We start from the raw sequence: 22,863 nt of genomic DNA, 5'->3' as shown, positions 1-22,863 counted from the left end.
ACATTTCTAAAGGAAAAAAAAGTCATTTAAAAGTGCTAGCGCTAGTGCCGGCTATTAATGAATTGTTGTTTTTTTTGCAGTAATACATGTCCCCTGGGGCAGGACCCAGGTCCCCAAACACTTTTTATGACAATAACTTGCATATTAGCATATAAAATTAGCACTTTTGATTTCTCCCATAGACTTTTAAAGGGTGTTCCGCGGCTTTCGAATTTGCCGCGAACACCCCAAATTGTTTGCTATTCGGCGAACAGGCGAACAGCCAATGTTCAAGTCGAACTCATGTTCAACTCGAACAGACAGCCCATCCCTATACAAGACCAGTCACCCTGCACAAGGAAAGACAAAAGCAGTGACCGTTCTGTGTTACAGGAAAATTCAGTGGCAAAGTTGTTTCATGACAACGTTGTTAATTTTTATCTAGTTGAGTGTTGTGGAATTTTTTTTCAGCAATTTACTGTACTCAATTTTCTCTTTCTATTTTTTTGATACTAATAAAATGATTGCTAGCTATACCACAGAAGTCACATTAAACAACCTCTGTGTATGTGACCATCCTATGGGTCAAAGTAGTTTGAGGTGGAACTGTACTTTGGTTATGGGGATAACACCCTAATGGATGAGTTTTGACTGTGATGCGGTTTTTATATTTTGTTTTTTGTGGCGTGGTTTCATACTGGATTACTGCACATATCTGAGACAAAATATGCAAGGAATGTTGTGCAGTGGGGAAGCATATCCACTCGTTAATCAATTTCTGACCAGACAAAAGGGACACTTAACAGGGGACCTAACCTACTCTCCCCTACATGTGGGGACATCTGCAGGGTGACCCATGTTGGCTTAGACAGTTCCTGCACCAACAGACCCCACTTTGGCGCATGGCCCTTTTGACACAAGTTTTCTTTCAAAGGAGATATCGAGGTTTGTGAGAAGGAGGATTCCACTCCAGGAATGCCTTTTAACAGTTTACTGAATCAATAGAAGCAAAGATATTCACATACTTCAGCCACCCCTTGGAGGTGGCGACACTCAGCTTAAGTTACAAACAGTCCAGCATAGTTCAGAGAGATGTAGCATGAAAGGAAAGATGAGAGGGCCCTTACTCAAAGAAGGGGTGTCCTAGAGTCCAGAAGTCCATGACGGGGGGATAGAAATATTCCCAAAAATGCATTTTCAGGCTTCCCCCTTAAGGGGACACTAAATGAATAAAGTCCAACTACCTTAATGCTAATCTGGTCCAGTTCACCCACAGAGACAACCAGCAAACACTTTCCTCATGGCAACCAACTTCCCAGCCAGCTCATCATTTTTCTAATAAAACCTTACCCAGGGTACCCCTCTCTTAGCAGGGGCAAGGCTGGCACCTAACCAAAGCATCTCCCAAGCAGAATCTCACTCTAATGTTATGGGGCATCTAGTAGCCAACCAAGGGAAATACAACAGATCAAATCCATGCCCTACCAATACAATACGTGTTTATTCCAGATTTCTGTTTAAAGGAACACAATTATGTTTTTAAAGTTTTAAGATGATGGTATTATATATATATATATATATATATATATATATATATATATATATATATATATATATATATATATATAATTATTTAACTCTTTAGTGATTATTGTTTAACTTGTTATTTTCATGTAGTATGTTGAGTGTTGGGTTCTTCACTATCTTGACCCGCCTTTTGTAATCCCTTTGTGGTTGTTGTTCACAGATGGGGTCCAGAAGGAGGTGATTGATCCAATAAATGAGAAAAATATTGTGCCTCATACAAAAGTTGAAACTATTGTAACAGTTCAAGGTAAAAAAAAAAAAATAATAATACAAATGAAAGAAAAAAATGCAAAGATAACGTCAAGTACCTCAGGTTCCTTGTTCACAAGAATGGTTTGGTTGTTTAACCACTTCAATACAGGGCACTTTCACCCTCTTCCTGCCCAGACCAATTTTCAGCTTTCAATGCTGTCACACTTTGAATGACAATTACGTGATCATGCAACACTGTACCCAAAATAAATATTTATAATTTTTTTTTTAGACAGATAGAGCTTTCTTTTGGTGGTATTTAATCACCACTGTTTTTTTTTTTCTTTTTTGCTAAATAAACAAAAAAGGATGACAATTTTGAAAAAAACAAAACAAAAAGTTTTTATTCGTTTCTGTTATAAAATTTGGCAAATAAGTAATTTTTCTTCTTTACTGATGTGCACTGTTGGGGCTGCACTGATGAAAATGCCAATAACAGGCAAGTTTGTTTACATATGATCAGCTGTGATTGGAAACAGCTAATCACATGGTAAGTAAGCTCTACTTACCTGGCAAGTGTCTTACCCTTCAGCTTGAGAGTCAGTGATTGGAGGACACTTAAGCCGCATACACACGATTGGACTTTCCGATGGGAAATGTTTGATGACAGGCTGTTGGCGGTAAATCTGACCATGTGTATGCTCCATCAGACACTTGTTGTCAGATTTTCCGCAAACAAATGTTGGCTAGCAGGTTTTAAAATTTTCTGCGGACAAATGTGTGTTTTCGGATTTTCCGATCGTGTGTACACAAGTCTGTTGGACAAAAGTCCAAAGTACAAACACGCATGCTCGGAAGCAAGGACGAGCCAGAAGCTGTCGGTCTTATAAACTAGTGTTCGTAATGGAGAATTAACATTCGTGACGTGGCAAATTGTGAAATCCCGAAATGCAGCGCACAATTCTCTTCTTCTTTAATGAAATAATAATGAAGCTGCTTTGCTGGGGATACTGAAGGAGTTATTGCAAACAAATTTTCAAAGGATTTTTTTTTCTAGTGATATCAAGAATAATATTGTTATGCTTTTTTTGGGGGGGGGGGGCAAGTTACCACAACACCATTATCCCCTAGTTTTTAACCACTTACCAACCGGCCCATAGCCGAATGATGGCTGCAGGGCGGTTGGATAACTCTGGGAGGACGTCATATGACGTCCTCCCGGAATTCCCCTCTCGCGCGCCCCCTGGGGCGCGCACCCGAACACATCGAACACATCTGGACCCGGCGCATCACGGATCCCGGTAAATGCCCGCTGATCGCGGCCGTTTACCATGTGATCGAGCCGTCAAATGACGGCGCGATCACATGTAAACAGACCGGTGTCATCTGATGACGCCGGTTCCTCTCCTCCCCTCCTGTGTACCGATCGGTACACAGTGAGCGGGGAGGGGGATGGATGGATGTCTGCAGCGCTGTGGGCTGTATGTGTAGTGCCCACAGCGCTGCACAGAGACATCCATCCATCCATCCATGCTCAGCCATCCCTAACGCTCTGCAATGCTGTGTAATACTCTGCAATACCCCCACAATACTCTGCAATGCTGTGCAATACTCTGCAATACCCCCACAATACTCTGCAATGCTGTGCAATACTCTGCAATACCCCCACAATACTCTGCAATACCCCCACAATACTCTGCAATGCTGTGCAATACTCTGCAATACCCCCACAATACTCTGCAATGCCCCCACAATATTCTGCAATGCTGTGCAATACTCTGCAATGCCCCCACAATACTCTGCAATGCTGTGCAATACTCTGCAATGCCCCCACAATACTCTGCAATGCTGTGCAATACTCTGCAATACCCCCACAATACTCTGCAATACCCCCACAATACTCTGCAATGCTGTGCAATACTCTGCAATGCCCCCGCCATACTCTGCAATGCCCCCGCCATACTCTGCCATGCCCCCGCCATACTCTGCAATACTCCGCCATACCCCGCCATACTCCGCCATACTCCGCCATACCCCGCCATACTCCACCATACCCCGCCATACTCCGCCATACCCCACCATACTCCGCCATACCCCACCATACTCCGCCATACCCCACCATACTCCGCCATACCCCGTCATACCCCACCATACTCCGCCATACCCCGCCATACCCCGCCATACTCCGCCATACCCCACAATACCCCGCCATACTCCGCCATACCCCGCCATACCCCGCCATACTCCACCATACTCCGCAATACCCCGCCATGCTGAGCCATGCTCAGCTGTACTCGCCCTCTGTATGTGGCCAGGCTGTGGAAGTCTCACAAATGTGGTATCGCCGTACTCAGGAGGAGCAGGAGAATCTATTTTGGGGTGTCATTTTTGGCATGTACATGTTATGTGGTAGAAATATTGTATAAATGGACAACTTTGTGTTAAAAAAAAAAAAAGCGTTTTAACCACTTCCCGCCCGCCGGCCGTCATACAATGTCCTTGACTTTGTGCGAGGATATCTGAATGATGGTTGCAGCTACAGGCATCATTCAGATATCAGCTTTTTCAGCCGGCGATTCGCTACACCATAGGAATGATCATAGCGGCTGTTCCACTGCTTGATCGTTCTTACGGGAGGCGAGAGGGGATGTCCCCCCCCCTCCCACGCTTCTACCGACTCACCGCTACGATCGAAGCCAGGATTGTTTTTTTTTTTTGTTTTTTTTATTTCAGGCTTCCCAGCCTAGAGGTGAGATGTGGGGTCTTATTGACCCCATATCTCACTGTAAAGAGGACCTGTCATGCCATATTCCTATTACAAGGATGTTTATATTCCTTGTAATAGGAATAAAAGTGGTCAAAAATTTTTTTTTTTTGGAAAAAAGCATCAAACTAAAATAAATAAAGTAAAATGAACAATAAAAAAAAAAAAAAAAAATTTTAAAGCGCCCCTGTCCCTGTGTGCTCGCATGCAGAAGCGAACGCATACGTAAGTCCCGCCCACATATGAAAACGGTGTTCAAACCACACATGTGAGGTATCGCTGCGATCGGTAGAGCGAGAGCAATAATTTTGGCCCTAGACCTCCTCTGTAACTCAAAACATGTAACCAGTAAAAAATTTTAAAGCGTCGCCTATGGGGATTTTTGAGTAGCAAAGTTTGGCGCCATTCCACAAGCGCGTGCAATTTTAAAAGGTGACATGTTGGATATCTATTTACTCAACGTAACTTCATCTTTCACATTATGCAAAAACATTAGGCTAACTTTACTGTTTTGGTTTTTGTAAAGCACAAAACAGTTTTTTTTCCAAAAAAAACGCGTTTAAAAAATTGCTGCGCAAATACCGTGCGAGATAAAAAGTTGCAACAACCGCCATTGTATTCTCTAGGGTCTTTGCTAAAAAAACATATATAATGTATTGGGGTTCTATGTAATTTTCTAGCTAATAAATGATGATTTTTACATGTAGGAGAGAAATGTCAGAATTGGCCTGGGTGCTCCAGAACGCCTGAAGGTGCTCCATGCATGTTGGGCCTCTGTATGTGGCCACGCTGTGTAAAAGTCTCACACATGTGGTATCGCCGTACTCGGGAGTAATAGCAAAATGTGTTTTGGGGTGTAATTTGTGCTATGCATATGCGGTGTGTGAGAAATAACCTGCTAATATGACAATTTTGTGGGAAAAAAAAAAAGTAAAAAAAAACCCTTGATTTTGCAAAGAATTGTGGGAAAAAATGACAACTTCAAAAAACTCACCATGCATCTTTCTAAATACCTTGGAATGTCTTCTTTCCAAAAAGGGGTCATTTGGGGGGTATTTGTACTTTTCTGGAATGTTAGGGTCTCAAGAAATTAGATAGGCCGTCAGTACTTCAGGTGTGATCAATTTTCAGATATTGGCACCATAGCTTTTGGACTCTATAACTTTCACAAAGACCAAATAATATCCACTGATTTGGGTTAATTTTACCAAAGATATGTAGCGGTATAAATTTTGGCCAAAATATATGAAGAAAAATTACTAATTTGCAAAATATTATAACAGAAATAAAGAAAAATGTATTTTTTTACAGATTTTTCGGTCTTTTTTCTTTTATGGCGCAAAAAATAAAGAACCCAGCGGTGATTAAATACCACCAAAAGAAAGCTCCATTTGTGTGAAAAAAAGGACAAAAATTTCATATAGATACAGTGTTGCATGACTGAGTAATTGTCATTCAAAATGTGAGAGCACCAAAAGCTGAAAATTGGTCTGGTTAGGAAGGGGGTTCAAGTGCCCAGTGGTCAAGTGGTTAAGATCAAAGGTACAACTATGTTGGTGTCCCTTGTCAATTTTACATTGTATTTTTTTAAAATGTAACTGCCTACTCCCAAACTGTCATTTGAAGTAAAACACATAGCCAAGTATTATTCTACACAATTTTTTATTGTGCATTAAAAAAAGAAAACAAATCAAATTAGACGTGCTATCTGCCAAAAGAACTTAACCAAAATATGCATTCTATGCATCCAAAAATATAGAAAATATACCAATCAATGTCACATAAAATGTTTCCAAATGGTCTGTGTGTCCCTAAATTGATTTATAATCCCTCCACCCCCCTAAAATGTTTCCAAATAATCTGTGTGTCCTTAAATTGATTTATAATCCCCCCACCCCCCAATATGTTTCCAAATGGTCTGTGTGTCCCTAAATTGATTTATAATTCCCCCCTAAAATGTTTCCAAATGGTCTGTGTGTCCTTAAATTGATTTATAATCCCCCACCCCCTTAAATTTAATCAATGGGCCATCAGAGGGGGTGAGGAATCTGATAAGTGTGCCTTTTATTTTAGTTTTTAAATAATACTTAAAATTAATGTTATACTGATGTTGGGCAAGAATGTTTTTTTGTGTAATGTGCTTGCAATGTTATGTGCAAAAGTACTTATCTATTTTTTTCTTGTTTGACTCCCCAGTTTCCTTCAACGCCACAGGAATGGCAGACTGTGGCATCCCATTTTGCCACCCGTTGGGACTTTCCCAACAGTGGAGGGGCTATAGATGGGAAACACGTCCACATTGTGCCACCACCCCATTCGGGGTCATACTATTTCAACTATAAGGGGTTTCATAGTATTGTGTTAATGGCGATGGTGTCTGCACAATACGAATTTCTGTATGTGGACGTGGGGAAGAATGGCCGGATGTTGGATGGAGGAGTCTTCGCCCAGACGGAGTTCTACTAGCATCTCCAAAGTGGTGGCCTGGTATTGCCACCTGATGCGGATAAAGTGGAAGGACTCCCCTTTGTCTACATTGCAGATGAAGCCTTTGGTGTGGGCGAGCACCTGATGAGGCCATTCCCCCAAAGGACCCTCACCCTGGAGAGGAGGGTTTTTAACTACCGGCTGGCCAGAGCGAGAAGAATTGTGAATGAGAATGCCTTCGGGATAATGGCCAGCCGGTTCCGCCTGTTTCAGACAGCAATCCACATGGCAGACTACAAACTTAATCACATTGTCCTAGCATGCTGCATCCTGCACAATTTTTTACGCAAAAATTTAAGCAATTATCTTGCATCATTTGGGCCTGAGGCCGGACCCTCTGACGGGCCTGGATACTGGCCGTACTGGCTTGGCCCCCCCAAAACGCCCGTCAAGTTGGGGATAAATATGTTGATTTTTTTATGGGTAGGGGGGCCATTGCAATGCCAGACAATCTCTACTTTTTATTAATAAAAAAAGATTTGATAAAATCTAGAAATGTATTTATTGCTTGCTTTTCTTTTTGGCTGTCTCCTAGGTTCTTCTAGTGCACTTGTAGTGCCAAGTGTATTTTCCTTTAGTAAATAAGCCCCATTGTCACTGTAAACACAAAATTATACTTACAAAACTGGTATTGAGCATTGAAAGAAGAAGCCACACATTGTTGATTAGCTAACTTTTTAATCTGTGTGCATTCACATATGCATTTAGAATTTTTAGACGAGAACACCAGAGGAAGAACCAGAAGAACCAGCAGAACTAGAAGAAGAAGATGAAGGAAGATAGAAGAAAGAAGAAAGAAGATAAAAGAAAGAAGATGCATTTAAATAAAGGAATTGTCAAAAACTGTCTCTTGTCATTTTTAACATTTTTGGCAGTTTTTTTGTGAAATGGTAGGGTTACTTTTGTACCCCCTTACCATTTCACACAGGGGGGAGGGCCGGGATCTGGGGGCCCCCTTGTTAAAGGGGGCTTACAGATTCTGATAAGCCCCCGCCCGCAGACCCCCACAACCATCGGCCAAGGGTTGTGGGGATGAGGCCCTTGTCCTAATCAACATAGGGACAAGGTGTTTTGGGGGGCTACCCCAAAGCACCCTCCCAATGTTGAGGGCATGTGGCCTGGTACAGTTCAGGAGGGGGGTGCTCTCTTGTCCCCCCGTCTTTTCCTGTGGCCTGTCAGGTTGCGTGCTCAGATAAGGGTCTGGTATGGATTTTTGGGGGGGCCCCACGCCGTTTTTAGAAAATTTGGGTGCGGGTTCCCCTTAAAATCCATACCAGACCTGAAGGACCTGGTATAGAATTTAGGGGACCCTCACGTCATTTTTTTTTTAAATTTTGGTTCGGGGTTCCCCTGTGGGGAATTCCCATGCTGTTTTTATCAATGAACTTTTATGTGTATTGTCGGACCGGCAATTCATTAATAGCCGCGAGTAGTTTTTAAATGACTTCTTTTCCTTTGAAATGTCATTTTGCTGTCAGACTGTTCTAAACATGGGAAACATGCGCCCCTTTACAGGCATGCTATAGACACCCCCCAGGTACGAAATTTAAAGGGATATTACACTTTTATTGTTTCACTTTAAGCATTATTAAAATCACTGCTCCCGAAAAAACTGCCTTTTTTAAAACTTTTTTTTGCATTGATACATGTCCCCTGGGGCAGGACCCAGGTCCCCAAACACTTTTTATGACAATATCATAAATATAAGCCTTTAAATTAGCACTTTTGATTTCTCCCATAGACTTTTAAAGGGTGTTCCGCAGCATTCGAATTTGCCGCGAACACCCCAAATTGTTCGCTGTTCGGCGAATCGGCGAACAGCCGATGTTCGAGTCGAACATGAGTTCGACTCGAACTCGAAGCTCATCCCTAACCGTATGCATCTTCAAAATTTGCCTTTTAAAACTGTACACAATCTAAAAAATATTTAAGGCCAGAATCTGGTCATCTAAAAAGGAAGTGAAGAACATGATCGACAAAGGGATTAAATTCTCCCCAAAACATTGATCATGTTCTTCATTTCCTGTTGCATAATGTCCAGCCGATTGCGCATGACATCAATATCCTCATTCCAGGCCAATGAAAAGGGTTCCGTGGTTTCCCCTTCTACAACCAGCACATCACCTAAAATAAATGAAAAAAGATGTATTTAGAAATATGCAGGCATACATAGATTACCTGAAGCTGGAGTGTCAGACACTCCCCTGGTGGGATGCCCATGTCGCCCACTTCCTTCACCTCTCCTTTCTCCACACCCTTGGGGGGGCTCGGGCTTATTTCCCAATCCGGCAGGCGAGGTCGGGGGTCCCTGGGATCCGGTTGTCTGAGTCTTTTCTCCGCTATGAGAATGAAACAAAAGGTATACTTAGCACACAGATATTAGAGCCCAGAAATAGGAATACGAAACATTGTATTGAAGTGGTGTACAATTGTCTGTTTGGGCAGAGATCCAAATTGAAGACATGATTAAAATACCCTTTTAAACAAGCTGGAATACTTACCTTTTTTGGCCAAGTTTCACAGATAGAGACACCCCAACAAGTATCCACTGGAGCACCTGTGTGGGTTACCATAAAAAATGTATTCTGGTGTCCCACACTAGTGCTCCTGAGTCTAGATGTGTAAACAGCTGCCGAGTGTCCTCTCCTTACATTCCACTGAATGAAATTTGCTATTCATTCTAGTTTAAAAAAAAACTTATAGACAACAGTGTCCTAAACCTCTTTTAATAAGACAAATTAGCTAAAGCAAATGTAGTTAACCCTGTATCTGGCAAAAACATTGTATATATTTACAAACTATGTTTCCTTCGAATGATGTGTGTGTCCATGAACATAAAAGTAACCATTTAAAACTGTACAACAGTAAAGAAAAGCACATAGAGCAGCATGCAAGTAAATAATCAGAATAGGAACACACGACAAGTACTTACTTTTTTTAAGCACTTTTTTTATTCTTCTGTACTAATCCGGCTCCCTGAGTTTTAGGTCGGACCAGCGCTTCCTCAATTGGTCTTTTGAGTGGTGTACTCCAAAATTATGCTGCAGAGTCTTCACAACTTTGGACATGATTTTGGCCTCGCGTAAATTAGGCTGGGTGTACGGTCCATGCTTGCCATCATAATCTTTCCTCTGCAAAATTTCAACCATCTCTACCATCTCTTCAAAGGCCATATTGGAGGCCTTTAATCTTTTCTTCCCAGATCGGGACGTTTTGGGCTCCGGGCTTTCCTCCTCACTTGTGGTAAAATTATGAACCACCTGTGTCTCCGCCATGTTGCTCCTACTGTGCACCGTAGAGAGAAGGGGTGGGAATATTCGTGAAAAAGAACGTCAGGGGCGACGCAAGCGGAGTTTCACGCATGTGCAATGTATATAAAGCTAACACGCATGTGCCATACGTACGTTCTGTGCGCGGAGGAAAGAGAAACTGAAGTTGCGAGCGTCCGAAACTAAGGTAAATTTTATTAACTTTGTAGCGGCCTATACTGCTTAAAGATTGAGGCCTATGTTGGGATAAGATTATGAGAGTTTAGGCTAACATTAGTGTTTTTGTCTTGTGTATTGTCTTACAGGAAAATGAATAATAAGTTTAAGGACCCTGAATTTCTGACACAATTTATTGAGAAGTACAGTGAAATGAGGAATCTGTTGGAGGTCAAACACCCTGCATATTACATTAAGACAGTAAGGAAGACAACGCTGGAGAAACTTCTAGCATTTGTGCAGACTTGGATCCCAGAAGCAACCGTGGAGATTTTGGAAAAGAAAATGGAGATCTTGAGAAAAATGTATAGGAGGAAGCATAACAAGATCCAGACTTCCCTGAGATCAGGAGCATCAGCAGATGATGTGTATGTACCCAGGCTGTGGTACTTCGAAAAACTGCATTTTCTTGACGACCAGACTAAAGCTAGGGAATCTCTTTCGACCCTTCCCTCCACCCTTCCCTGCACCCTTCCCTCCACCCTTCCCTCCACCCCAGCAGAGGCTGATGAGGACCAACCTGGGCCTTCCATCCTGGAAGAACCGGATGCGCCCAGCTGGAGCCAGGTATTTTATTTTTAGACATATTTAGTGTCCTAATATTAATGATGTTAACTAGATGTTCTCATTGATTACCTATTAAGGATTTTATCCAAAAAATGATGTATACATATCAATTGACAGTAGTGGCCAAAAATGTTTGTCACCAGCTTGAAAAAATGCTGGTGTCAGAATGATACTCTTTTATATGTATTAACAATGAATTTGCAAGTCATGAGCTGAAAATTGTGTGTGATTGATGAACCAAAAACTAAAACTATGTCCCTTTTTTTTGACACAGGAGGAGCTCAGCCAGGAGGAAATTCTCAGCCAGGAGGTGGGCGGGACCAGTGTCAGCCAGGAGGAGGCAGGGGTTAGTGTCAGCCAGCAGGTGGCCGGGCCCAGTAGGATCCTCACACAATCGCAGGTGCCTCCCCTCCGCCTTCATACAAAAAGGCCCAGGAAGGGGACGGTGACAGAGGAGGCATCACTGCGCCTCATGAGAGAACCTACAAATTTCCTCAAGAGCACCCCCGAACCTGAAGAGGCCTATGGCTGCTATATAGCCAGCAGGTTGCTCGAAATGGAGAAAGGCCAACGCCTCCTCTGTGAAAAACTTTTTTCTGATGTCCTTCACAAGGGGCTGAGGGGCGAGTTAACTGCCAACAGCCAAATAAACGAGCAAGCCCCTCCTCCTCCTCCTGCCACAAGTCCACCACCAGAGCCACAGCCTCCAAGGAAGGCTGCAGAGCAGCGTGGAGGGAAGGGTGCAGGGCAGCGTGGAGAGAAGGCTGCAGTGAAGAGAAGAAAGTGATGACCTGGCTTCAGTCTGGTCTGACAAGACGCAGGCTGGTGTAGTACCACAGCCTGGGGACATATATGTCATCTGCTGCTGGTCTTGATCTCTGGGATTCCTGGACCAGATTGTGCTCCCTAAGATCCCAATTTTCTTTTCCACAGACTTGATGTGTGCCCTGGAGCCAAAAGGCTTCACAAATTCCTAAATTTTCTCCAGCGTTGCCTTCATCTTTATTTTGTTAACCAGAATAAATGGATATTTTATTTTCTGAAAATACTTGCCTATGTGTTTTTATTAAAATACATTTTTAAAAGACAATCTCAAATTAACAAGGGACACCAACCTCCTTGAGGTTCCAAAAAAAGAAAAATATCTAAAAGAAATGAAAGAAAAGAGTTAAAAACAAATTGATTGCCATATTTTCAGCTTTTAGTATGATGTAATTACAGTATCTCACAAAAGTGAGTACACCCCTCACATTTTTGTAAATATTTTATTATATCTTTTCATGTGACAACACTGAAGAAATGACACTTTGCAACAATGTAAAGTAGTGAGTGTACAGCTTGTATACCAGTGTAACTTTGCTGTCCCCTCAAAATAACTCAATATACAACCATTAGACCCCTTTCACACTGCATTTTTTAGGTGTTTTAGCGCTAAAAATAGTGCCTGGAAAGTGCCTGAAAACTGCCTCCCATTCCACCCCACTTTAAAAGCCCGAGTGCTTTAACACTGGGGCGGTACGCTTGCGGGACGTTACAAAAAGTCCTGCAAGCAGCATCTTTGGGGTGGTTTGAGAACGCTGTATACAGCGCTCCTAAACTGCCCCTGCCCATTGGAATGAATAAGCAGCGCTTCTGAAGTGCCTGAAAATTGTTTCGGAAAGTGCCGCAACACGGGAAGTTTTAATCCTTTCTTCGGCCACTAGTGACGGTTAAAAGCACCCTGCTAGCGGCCAAAAAGCACCTCTTAAACAGAGCTAAAGCGCTGCTAAAACGAGGAGTGCTTTAGCGCTAACGCGCCCCTCGCCCCAGTGTGAAAGGGCTCTTAATGTCTAAACCGCTGGCAACAAAAGTGAGTACACCCCTAAGTGAAAATGTCCAAACTGGGCCCTAAGTGTCAATATTTTGTGTGAAAAACATTATTTTCCAACACTGCCTTAACCCTCTTGGGCATGGAGTTCACCAGAGCTTCACAGGTTGCCACTGGAGTCCTCTTCCATTCTCCCATGATGATATCATAGAGCTGGTGAATGTTAGATACCTTGCGCTCCTCCACCTTCAATTTTTTGGATGACCCAGTAATGCTCAATAGAGTTTAGATCTGGAGATATGCTTGGCCAGTTCATCACCTTTACCCTCAGCTTCTTTAGCAAGGCAGTGGTCATCTTGGAGGTGTGTTTCGGGTCGTTATTAGGTTGGAATACTGTCCTGTGGCCCAGTCTCCGAAGGGAGGGGATCATGTTCTGCTTCAGTATATCACCGTACATGTTGGCATTCATGGTTCCCTCAATGAACAGTAGCACCCCAGTGTCAGCAGCACTCATGCAGCCCCAGACCATGACACTCCCACCACCATGCTTGACTGTAGGCAAGACACACTTGTCTTTGTACTACTCAGATGCTTCCCGCCACACACGCTTGACACCATCTGAACCAAATAAGTTTATCTTGGTCTCATCAGACTACAGGACATGGTTCCAGTAATCCATGTCCTTAGTCTGCTTGTCTTCAGCAAACTGTTTGCAGGCTTTCTTGTGCATCATCTATAGAAGAGGCTTCCTTTTGGGATGACAGCCATGCAGACCAATTTGATGCAGTGTGCGGTGCATGGTCTGTCAGCACTCATATGTCTATTTCCCAAAGACAACCTCTGGATAAGACGCTGAGCACGTGCATGCAACTTCTTTGGTCGACCATGGCAAGGCCCGTTCTGAGTGGAACCTGTCCTGTTAAACCACTGTATGATCACCGTGCTGCACCTCAGTTTCAGGGTCTTAGTAATCTTCTTATAGCCTAGGCCATCTTTATGTAGGGCAACAATTCTTTTTTTCAGATCCTCAGAGAGTTCTTTGCCATGAGGTGCCATGTTGAACTTCCAGTGACCAGAATGAGAGAGTGAAAGTGACAACACCAAATTTAACACACCTGCTCCCCATTCACACCTGAGACCTTGTAACACTAACGAGTCACATGACACCGGGGAGGGAAAATGGCTAATTGGGCCCAATTTGGACATTTTAACTTAGGGGTGTACTCACTTTTGTTGCCAGAGGTTTAGACATTAATGGCTGTGTTGAGTTATATTGAGGGGACAGCAAATTTACACGGTTATACAAGCTGTACACTCACTACTTTACATTGTAGCAAAGTGTCATTTCTTCAGTGTTGTCACAAATAAAGATATAATTAAATATTTACAAAAATGTGAGGGATGAGATACTGTATGTATGAATTTTGTGTGGAAAAAAAATGTACTAATTTCAAGAACTTTATCATTTTAACTTAGGGACAATCACTCAAATGGTGGAAGATGCCATAAATGGTTCCAATCTCACTCCATTAATTGTTGAGCCACGTGGTAATGGAGAGTCGAACATGATTACCATGACACCTAATGTGATTGCCACAATCTACCTGGATGCTACTAATCAGTGGAAGCGAATAGGTTTTAACCGAAGAGAGGAAGCCATCAAGAACATCAGAACAGGTAAGTGACAAATGTGTGCAGTTTGTGAACTTGATCTCCAGGCAGATAGAGTAGGTCTATGTGAAGCTAATGCCATCCCAATGGTACTTTTTTGAAGATATTATTCCATCATTGATTGGAAAATATAGAATTTTTAGTTAACTATAATAACTGTTCTTTGCACAAATACAATATATTCTTTCTAAAATAGCTACATTAGTGAAATATTTTTCACTAGAAAGGGGAAAGACCTTTGGTAGCCTCCATGTATACATTATACAAGTACACTTTATTGTCATAAAACCACTAGATCAATGTCTCCACAAGAATCTCACTGGGGACTGCTGTTATACTATATGACCAAAAGTGTGTGGACATCCCTCCATGTGCTGCCAAACAACAGTTTGGGGGAGGCCCTTTTCTGTTTCAGCATTACTCTGTCCCTGTGCTCTAAACCAGCTCCATAAAATAATGGTATGACCACTTTGATTTAGAGAAACTCAGCTGCCATAAACACTAAACCCTACTGAACACCTCTGGGATGAATTAAAATGCAACTGGCAAGCCAAGCCTTCTCGTCCAAAATAACTACCTAACTATACAAATGTATTTTTGGCTGAATGGGTGCACATTCCCACAAACACACTGCAAAATGTTGTGGGAGACAAAAAGAGTGTAGGCTGTTATGGCTGCATTGGATTGGAGGGACAGAGGCGGCTCTAGGCTTTGTGAGGCCTTAGGCAAAACTTACACATGAGGCCCCACGGACTGGGTTGCTCCGTGATGAGGCCGCTATTCCTCAGGCTGCGGGCAGTATCTGATTTGTCCATCAGCTCCTAAGCCACAGAGTCCCAGTGGGGGTAGGCGGAGCCACCGGCATCAACTTCAGTGATTGAGAACAGGCAAATTAGGAGGGCGCGAGGCCCCTGTGAGTGCAAGGCCTTATGCGACCGCCTAATTTGCCTAATTAGAGAGCCGCCTCTGTGGAGGGACTACTTATGTGAATGGTTTTGGAATGGGATCTCCAACAAACTCAAATTGGGATAATCAGGTATATACAAACATGTGGTCATATAGTACAAATCTTTAACTAGGCGCATAGTCACACCTTATATTTACTACTCTTCATGCCATTTCATGATGTCATCGCCATCAACTTGATATTACTGTGTCCTTTTCAAAAGGACTGTATAACTACTGTATGTTTCAGTCTCTAAAAGGCCCTTTAGTCCTTTAGCACTCTTGAAGTAGAACAGCAGCCAACTGCCTCACAGTCTATCTGTGTCACAGTGTCTTCCCAAAAAAGAGGACTGTGGTTCTCCCGTTTAGGGCAACAGAGAACAGTGCATCGGCCTTAAAATGTTAGTTCACCTTTTTACTTCTGAAAAGGTAAACTAACACCATACAACCCCCACATTCCCCAATTTCCTGCTGTACTTATTGGGATTCTGAGTTATCAATGCCCATGCAGATGAGTTGACATCCCCCTCTTCTCCGGGCAGCACTTCCAAACCAGAGCAATCCACTGTGCAGGTGCTGATCAATCAAAATCACTCTGGTTAGTCCTGGAAGCATTGCACAGAGAAGAGGAAAAAGAGTGGGGATTTCAAATCTGTGGACTGCTGGACTGGCTGCATGGGCACTGACCTTGAGGTAGGTATAGCAGGGACCGAGGGATAGGGAGGTTGTTCGGTGTTAGTTCACCTTTTCTGTAGACAGTTATGCCACTGGGAAAAATAATAGCAATCAGGAGTTTTTTTTGACCTTCCTGATTTTGTTCCTTGGGAATGTTCATTCAGGGTTGTTGTGTGCTGCCTCATAGACACGTGTTTGTCACCTGATCAAAAAAAAGTGATCTAATGTCTACAGGCACCTCAAAAGACAATTTCACCTTTAGTGAAGGTCTGCTTTAAAGAAAGGAAATTTGATCTGGAGATATATTGTTTAGAATAGCCGTTCTAACATCTTGTTCATTTCAGGTTATGTGCAGCAACTTGTTTACCGCAAAGCAGACAATTCCTATGCGGCTTTCGTGGGCAGACCTGCCAGCACATGGTAAATTAAATCTATACTAAGATACAATACTGATGTGTCATAGCATAATTCTATTTCACCTCACTGGGTGCTGTGTTACAATTTATTTTCAGATTTGTTTCTCTTCTTATTTCTGATATGTTTTATTGTTCTGCCTCTCCTTGGCTATTGACGACTTGTCCTGCCTCTGTTTGGTTCATGATTACTGTCTCTCCTTGGTTTATGATGCCCTGCCTCTGCATGGTTCATGATTACTTGACTTATCTCCTTGGTTAATTGATAACTATCTTTGCTTGGTTCATGCTGTTTTTCCCTGCCTCCACTTGGTTTACTTAATGACTTGTCCTTTTTCTTCTTCTTGGTTCATGTTTAGCTGTATTATTTCCTTGGTTAATGATGACTTGTTCTGTCTTTGCTTGGTTCATGATGTTTTGTCTTGCCTCTGCTTGGTTCTTACTAAGTTGCCTTGCCTTTTATTGGCTCTTGATGACTTGTCCTGCTTCTGCTCAGTTTCTGATGATTGCTCTGCCTCTGCTTGGTTTATGATCACTTGCCCTTTCCCTGATGACTTGTTTGGTCTCATTTTTGTTCATGATGATTGCCTTGGCTCTGCTTGGTTTATGATCACTCGTCATGCCTCTATTTCATTCATGATTACTTGTCCTTTCATCTTCTTGGTTGATGATTACTTTTTCTACACAGGCTGACAGCATATGTGGCCAAAGTTTTTGCCATGGCCCGCCCCTTGATGGATATAGAAGTTAATGTCCTGTGCGGTGCCATCAAGTGGCTAATCCTGGAGAAAGAAAATAAAGATGGATTGTTCAAAGAAGATGCTCCAGTAATTCATCAGGAGATGATAGTAAGTACCTATTAAACCTAATTAAATAAATAAAAATATAAATAAATAGAGACTTCCTGCGCTAATCACACACCTCACTATTATACCTCTACCATACAGAGTGCTCAATAAATGTGTTCTCTCCACATCAATATGCGGATAACAAAATGTATACAATACAAGAAAGCAGTTTACACTATATGCATATAACCATCTGTGCAAATGCAAAAAAATATATATACTTTTAACCGGTGTAGCAATATCTTTCCATTAAAAAACTTTACGAAAGGCAAATCTACTGTGCACTACAAGTGCACTTGGAAGTGCAGTCGCTGTAGATCTGGGATGGACATGCAAGGAAAATAAAAAACAGCATTTTTGTTTGCACATGATTGGATGATAGAAATCAGCAGACCTTTCCCTCATTTCAGATCTTCCTCTCAGATCTAGAGCACTTGCAGTGCACTTGTAGTGCACAGTATTTGCCTTTAGTAAATCAACCTCATAGTTTCAGTTGTGCAAATAAGCAAATGTAAACCAATCAGAAAATACAATCCCAAAATTCATAAATCAGTGAAAATTCATAAACATCTAAATATAAGGTGTAAACTTAATCTTCATAAAGTACATTAGTGCATAGTCCGTTAATAAAGTCCTTCAAAAGATTCCATCTTCTAGTGACTGTGCAATCCCACATACCAGTGAATTCTTCAGTAATCCACCTCTGTGCCCTTCATCCCCCCTGTGGGTGGCTTCTCACCTGCTTTGATGGACCTTACTGGACTTAATCACGCTAGGCGGAGCGGGACAGAGCTGTGAATGCCGGGTTATATTGCTGAGTTTATGCTGCTGATTTTTCACTTTTGAAATGTGAGTTTGATATTTATATTGATAAAAGCTTGATTAAACGATCTACACTACTAGATCTTCCTTTCTGCTTTCATATATGTCATCATACTGTGGAGCTGAGGATCATGATTGCTGGAGTAGCAGAGAAGTGCCTGTATACCCTTATAATGCATTTATGACCTCCTCTAACCAGTGAGGTACATAGAGCAGGAGAGAGGCCACCCACAAGGGGGTGAAGGGCACTGAGGAGGATTGCTGAAGAATTTCATGGTGTGTGGGATTGCACAGTCACCAGAAGTTGGATTCCTCTGATGGACTTTATTAATGAACTATGTACTAATGCAGTTTATGAAGATTAATGCCCCGTACACACAGTCGGATTTTCCGATGGAAAATGTCCGATCGGAGCGTGTTGTCGGAAATTCCGACCGTGTGTGGGCTCCATCGGACATTTTCCATCGGATTTTCTGACACACAAAGTTTGAGAGCAGAATATAAAATTTTATATAAAAATCCGTTGTCGGAAATTCCGATCGTGTGTACACAAATCCGATGGACAAAGTGCCACGCATGCTCAGAATAAATAAAGAGATGAAAGCTATTGGCCACTGCCCCGTTTATAGTCCTGACGTACGTGTTTTACATCACCGCGTTTAGAGCGATCGGATTTTCCGACAACTTTGTGTGACCGTGTGTATGCAAAAAAAAGTTTGAGCCAACATCCGTCGGAAAAAATCCTAGGATTTTGTTGTCGGAATGTCCGAACAAAGTCTGACCATGTGTACGGGGCATAATTGTACACCTTATATTTAGATGTTTATGAATTTTCACTGATTTATGAATTCTAGGATTGTATTTTCCAATTGGTTTATGTTTGCTTATTTGCAAAACTGACACATTGAGTTATTTAATAGAAAGATAGCGCTACACTGGTTAAAAGTATACCTATTAAACTTGGCACTACCTACCTGCAGAGTACATAGAATATTGTGACACTCATGACCATCATCTGTGATATATATATATATATATATATATATATATATATATATATATATATATATAGAAAAAGGAGCACATAGATATCAGACTATAGAGGCCACAGAAGGAGCATAACAATCAATATTATAACATATTTTAATTTATTTAATAGAATTTATTAAAAACATCACATAATACATGTACTTCTGACTGTATAAAAGCAATAGTGCTAATAAATCCCATTGGTTTATGTTTGTTCACTATGACGGTGACTATTGATATATTAGGTCTTCATACACCAACGTGTTTCACAAAGATTTGCTTTATCAGGGCTATGAAAACCATTTAGCACTCATCTCAGTGTAGGGTAGCATTAGCACATCATCTCCCTGGGCGTTGAAGCATAGAGGGGACTTAAACCACTGGTCAGACCACCTGGTGAACTGAATGTCCTTCGTTATTCTCTTGACACAATCAAATATCATATACTATTGTATATATCTATATTGTTTTCATAGCCCTGATTGCGAAACGCGCTGGTGTATGAAGACCTAATATATCAATACTCACCGTCATATTGCACAGACATAAAACAGTGGGATTTATTAGCACTAGTGCTTTTATACAGTCAGATGCACATGTATTATGCAATGTTTGTAATGCTTTCTATGAAATAAATTGAAATATTTTATAATATTGATTGTTGCGCTCCTTCTGTGGCCTCTATAGTCCGATATCTATGTGCTCCTTTTTCTACTTGCAGAGTAGACTGGAAAAGAAAGCTTTCAAAACAAGAACGTGAAACATAAATGTCCTAAAGGCTTAAAATGTCTCTCTGTTCAAAAAACCAAGGTGTGGTATAATTTCTAATTCATAATGATAACAGAAATCACCCAAATGGCCCTGTTAAAAAGTTTACATACCCTGGAATGTTTGGCCTTGGTACAGACACAGAAGGTGGCACACACAGGTTAAAATGGCAATAAAAGGTTAATATCCTACATTTGTGGCTTTTTAAATCACAATTAGTGTCTGTGTATAAATAGTCAATGAGCGACTTCTGCTGGATCAGCTGCATGTCTGAGTACTTCCACACTACTCACTCCATTTAGCCTGCTTCCTAGGGCCAGGAAACTCGGCACAATCATCCCCAACACCCCCAGGATCAGGCTGTGCATGCCGCCAAAGAAGAAAAAAACAGTGCGGACTGCGCAGAGGTCTTTAACCAACTACCTGCTGCAGTCACAGGAGAGGTTTGGCATGTCTCAAGATGGTGCCGGCAGCCCTGCCTCTCCCTCCTCACAGCGCACACAGGCTGACTCCGTTCCACCTCATGACAGTGAGTACTCTACCCCCCGCACTAAAGAGGATTTAGATAGAAGCCTAGAATCAATTTACAGTAAGATTGCCACTAAATTCCAAACTGAGCTTCATAAAAGCACCAACACCTTAACTCAGGAGATTGCAGCTCTGGGAACACGAACTGACCGCATTGCTCACAATGAGCTCTCCAGAGAATATGAAAACCTTGCTACAACAGTCACGCAGCTGCAATCACAGGTCAAAGATCTCGACAATCGTAACAGACAAAATAATCTTAGGGTTAGGGGGATCCCTGAATCTAACACCGATCCGATCCCAGCCATTTGCAAGCTGTTCCAATCATTGCTACCAAACCATGATGTGGATGCATTTACTTGCGACCGCATTCATCGTGCTTTGCGCCCGAAACCACCTCCTGATAAACCCCCTAGAGACATTGTACTCTGCCTGAAAGACTTCCTTATTAAAGAGGAGATCCTCAGGGCTGCTCGCAACTCTCAGTCTATCATCCTGGATGGCACCCCAGTGCAAATATATCTGGATATCTCCCCAGCGACCCTGGATAGGTGCCGCAAGATGAAGGAGGTGACCACGGTGTTAGCAGTTGCCCGCATACGCTACCGATGGGGATTCCCCTTTAAACTTTTCATTCCTCATAATTGAACTACATATACAGCCACTACCTTGCTGGAAGGGCAGGAGATTTTTGTGAAATTGGGCTTACTGGATGCTGATGCTGTGCCTCGCCCACCTACCACCCCAGGATCAATCCCAATCTGGTGCACACCTTCTCCTAGACGCAATAGAAGAAGTGTCAGACAGGACATTGGTCTTAACCATAACTGAAAATCTGGTTTACACCTAACTTTCTCTGGGATCCGACTCTGTTCTAACACTTAGCCTTGTTTGACTTTGCTTGCTCTCTTCTATGGATAGATCGCCACCTAATGCCCGTTCTTGGAAGTCCCTCGGCACAACATTTGTTATCCTGTCCACCTGAGACTACCGTCCAGTTTATTCCTTAGCTGATGAAACTCACTCATGCCTGATGACATCTGGATTTCTTCGAAATTATCCCGAGACTCCTGAATTCCCACCTAAGGGACTGCAGATGTACAGATGGACACCAAAACGATCACTCTCCAAACCCTCTTATTTTTTTGTTTGTTTTGTGTCTTTTTATTTTTAGGTGGACAAAACACTCTGTGTGCACTTGGGCGGAGAGGTGGGTAGAGCCCGCTTCCAGGTATCTCCAGAGACCTGTATCTAGACCCTGAACATGGACATTGAGGGTGATTTTCTGCTTTGAGTCCCCCGATAAGTATGATTCTAGCATGCACATGCTTTGCATTGTTTTATATATAGTTGTCAGCTATTCCGACGGATGTTGCTACCATGCTACCCCACTCCACTCATATCTTGACTTCCCTTCGAAGTCTGGATATAACTTCTGGAGTTAGAGACGTTTTCGCCCCTTACAACACTACTGTCTCAGTTTCAGGTTTATGCTGTTTGCAACCTGACCCAATGTTTTCCCAGCTCTTTCTAGCTATGCTGTTTTTTTCTTTGCTATTATTTTGGTTTTACATTTTCTAATTCAGTTTGCTTTTTTTCAATGTCTGAAACTTGCCTTTAAAAGCATTCTATATATTGGGTATAATAATATACATTTTGAAGGGTATCTCATATATGGCGTTTCCCTTGTGTCGGAGAATTCTGACAGAGCACAAACGATATCGCTATACTACTCAGGTGAGCCCAAATGGTTCGTATTTCATAGATGGTAATTACATGCATCACGCGCCATGTGCAGGGCTTTAATTCTCCCCATAAGCAGAAAAAAGCCTTAACCACCTACAAAAAATTGGGAGCCCGAATAGTCTTGTTACAAGAGACCCACTTTGCTTTGAATAATCACCCTACCTTCTTTATAGATCATACAAACAGACTTTCTTTACTCATTACCAAACTAAATGTAGAGGTGTTGCTATATTGTTGCATAACACATTCCCTTTAGAGGTACAACATGTCTACAAAGATCCCGATAATAGATTCCTTATCATTAAAGAGTTGATAGCAGGAAGGGATATAACGATTGCAAACGTATATGCACCTAATGTAGCACAGGCCTCCTTCTTTGCCACTTTTTTAAAAACTCTAAAAAGATACTTTTCAACACATATGTACATTGGAGGAGATTTTAACCTTGTAGCCCAACCCCAATTAGACAGAAACACCACTTCCCACACCTTGGCAGCTTTTCTCAAATCCATGTCGCTCACATAATACAGGAGCTAGAAACTACACCTTT

At 42.0% G+C, this 22,863-nt stretch overlaps 1 protein-coding gene across 4 annotated transcripts in view; it reads left to right on the top strand.

Moving 5' to 3' along the window:
* Window positions 1–22,863, top strand: part of LOC141133431 (venom factor-like) — a 681,995-nt gene that overhangs the window by 254,955 nt on the left and 404,177 nt on the right. For 3 of the 4 annotated variants that reach the window (XM_073622818.1, XM_073622816.1, XM_073622819.1), the window contains 4 exons: window positions 1,727–1,813; window positions 14,345–14,545; window positions 16,504–16,579; window positions 17,261–17,420. In XM_073622818.1, the coding sequence (XP_073478919.1) occupies window positions 1,727–1,813; window positions 14,345–14,545; window positions 16,504–16,579; window positions 17,261–17,420 (524 nt within the window). The remainder of the gene's footprint in view (window positions 1–1,726; window positions 1,814–14,344; window positions 14,546–16,503; window positions 16,580–17,260; window positions 17,421–22,863) is intronic. The other variant, XM_073622817.1, reaches the window with a different exon arrangement.

Source organism: Aquarana catesbeiana, linkage group LG03 (assembly GCF_042186555.1).
Source record: "Aquarana catesbeiana isolate 2022-GZ linkage group LG03, ASM4218655v1, whole genome shotgun sequence".
Classification (NCBI taxonomy): Eukaryota; Metazoa; Chordata; class Amphibia; order Anura; family Ranidae; genus Aquarana; species Aquarana catesbeiana.
Note: the sequence above shows the minus strand (reverse complement) of the source record. Positions and strands in the feature narration are given on the sequence as shown.